Genomic DNA, 1,070 nt, shown 5'->3' with positions numbered 1-1,070 from the left:
AAATTATTAAAGTTACCACGAAAGAAAAGAAAATGTCAAACTAAAGAAAGGAAATTTAGGGATAGAACTTGGGTTACCTCCCAAGAAGCACTTCTTTTATATCTTTAGTTGGACGTGATGTGGTTTTAATGTGGTTCTCCAAGGGTAATGTCTTCCACATCTCGATTTTCCTCTCCATAGTAATGCTTGAGGCGTTGTCCATTTACCTGAAAAGTAGATCCATCCTTGTTCACTAACTCCATTGCACCATACGGGAGTACTTTACGAATTACAAATGGTCCCGACCAATGGGAATTAAGCTTGCCCGGAAAGATTTTCAATCGAGAGTTGAATAGAAGAACTCGTTCTCCTGCCTTGAATTCCCTCCTCATGATTCTCTTGTCATGCCACATTTTTGTCCGCTCCTTATATATTTTCTCATTTTCATATGCATCATTTCGGAATTCCTCTAATTCATTAAGCTGCAACAAGCGTTGTGGACCGGCCGATTTCATGTCCAAGTTCAACTTTTTCACAACCCAATAAGCTTTATGTTCCAATTCCACCAGTTGGTGACAAGCTTTCCCAAATACCAACCGGTAAGGTGACATTCCAATTGGTGTTTTGAAGGCGGTTTGGTATGCCCAAAGAGCGTCATCTAGTTTGAGAGACCAGCCCTTTCGGTTGCTATTTATTGTCTTTTCCAAAATCTGTTTAATCTCTCTGTTAGATACTTCTACTTGCCCATTTGATTGTGGGTGATAACTAAGTGCCAATTGTGCTTGACGTCATATTTGGCTAAAAGGGAGTTGAATAGCTTGTTACAGAAATGTGTACCTTCATCACTTACAATTGCCCTAGGCGTGCCAAACCGAGTGAAGATATTTTTCTATAGAAACCTCAAAACCACCTTTACATCATTTGTTGGTGTGGCAATCGCTTCAACCCATTTAGATACATAGTCTACTACAAGGAGAATGTATACCTGACCAAAAGAAGGTGGAAACAGACCCATGAAGTCTATACCCCACACATCAAATAACTCCACCTCAAGCATATTAGTTAATGGCAGCTCATGATGCCGTGAAATG

The 1,070-nt window shown here is 40.0% G+C and overlaps 1 protein-coding gene across 1 annotated transcript; it reads right to left on the bottom strand.

Moving 5' to 3' along the window:
- Positions 1 to 206: 206 nt before the first annotated feature.
- On the bottom strand, positions 207 to 1,036 carry LOC111387228 (the record flags this gene model as incomplete). The annotated part of the gene is made up of 2 exons (XM_023011768.1): positions 879 to 1,036; positions 207 to 744 (listed from the first exon to the last, which is right to left on the bottom strand). Coding segments are annotated over exons 1-2 (696 nt in total), but the record flags the coding sequence as incomplete, so codon positions are not given.
- Between the last annotated feature and the right edge of the window lie 34 nt (positions 1,037 to 1,070).

The sequence above is a fragment of the Olea europaea genome, unplaced genomic scaffold (assembly GCF_002742605.1).
Source record: "Olea europaea var. sylvestris unplaced genomic scaffold, O_europaea_v1 scaffold39516, whole genome shotgun sequence".
Taxonomy (NCBI): domain Eukaryota; kingdom Viridiplantae; phylum Streptophyta; class Magnoliopsida; order Lamiales; family Oleaceae; genus Olea; species Olea europaea.
Note: the sequence above shows the minus strand (reverse complement) of the source record. Positions and strands in the feature narration are given on the sequence as shown.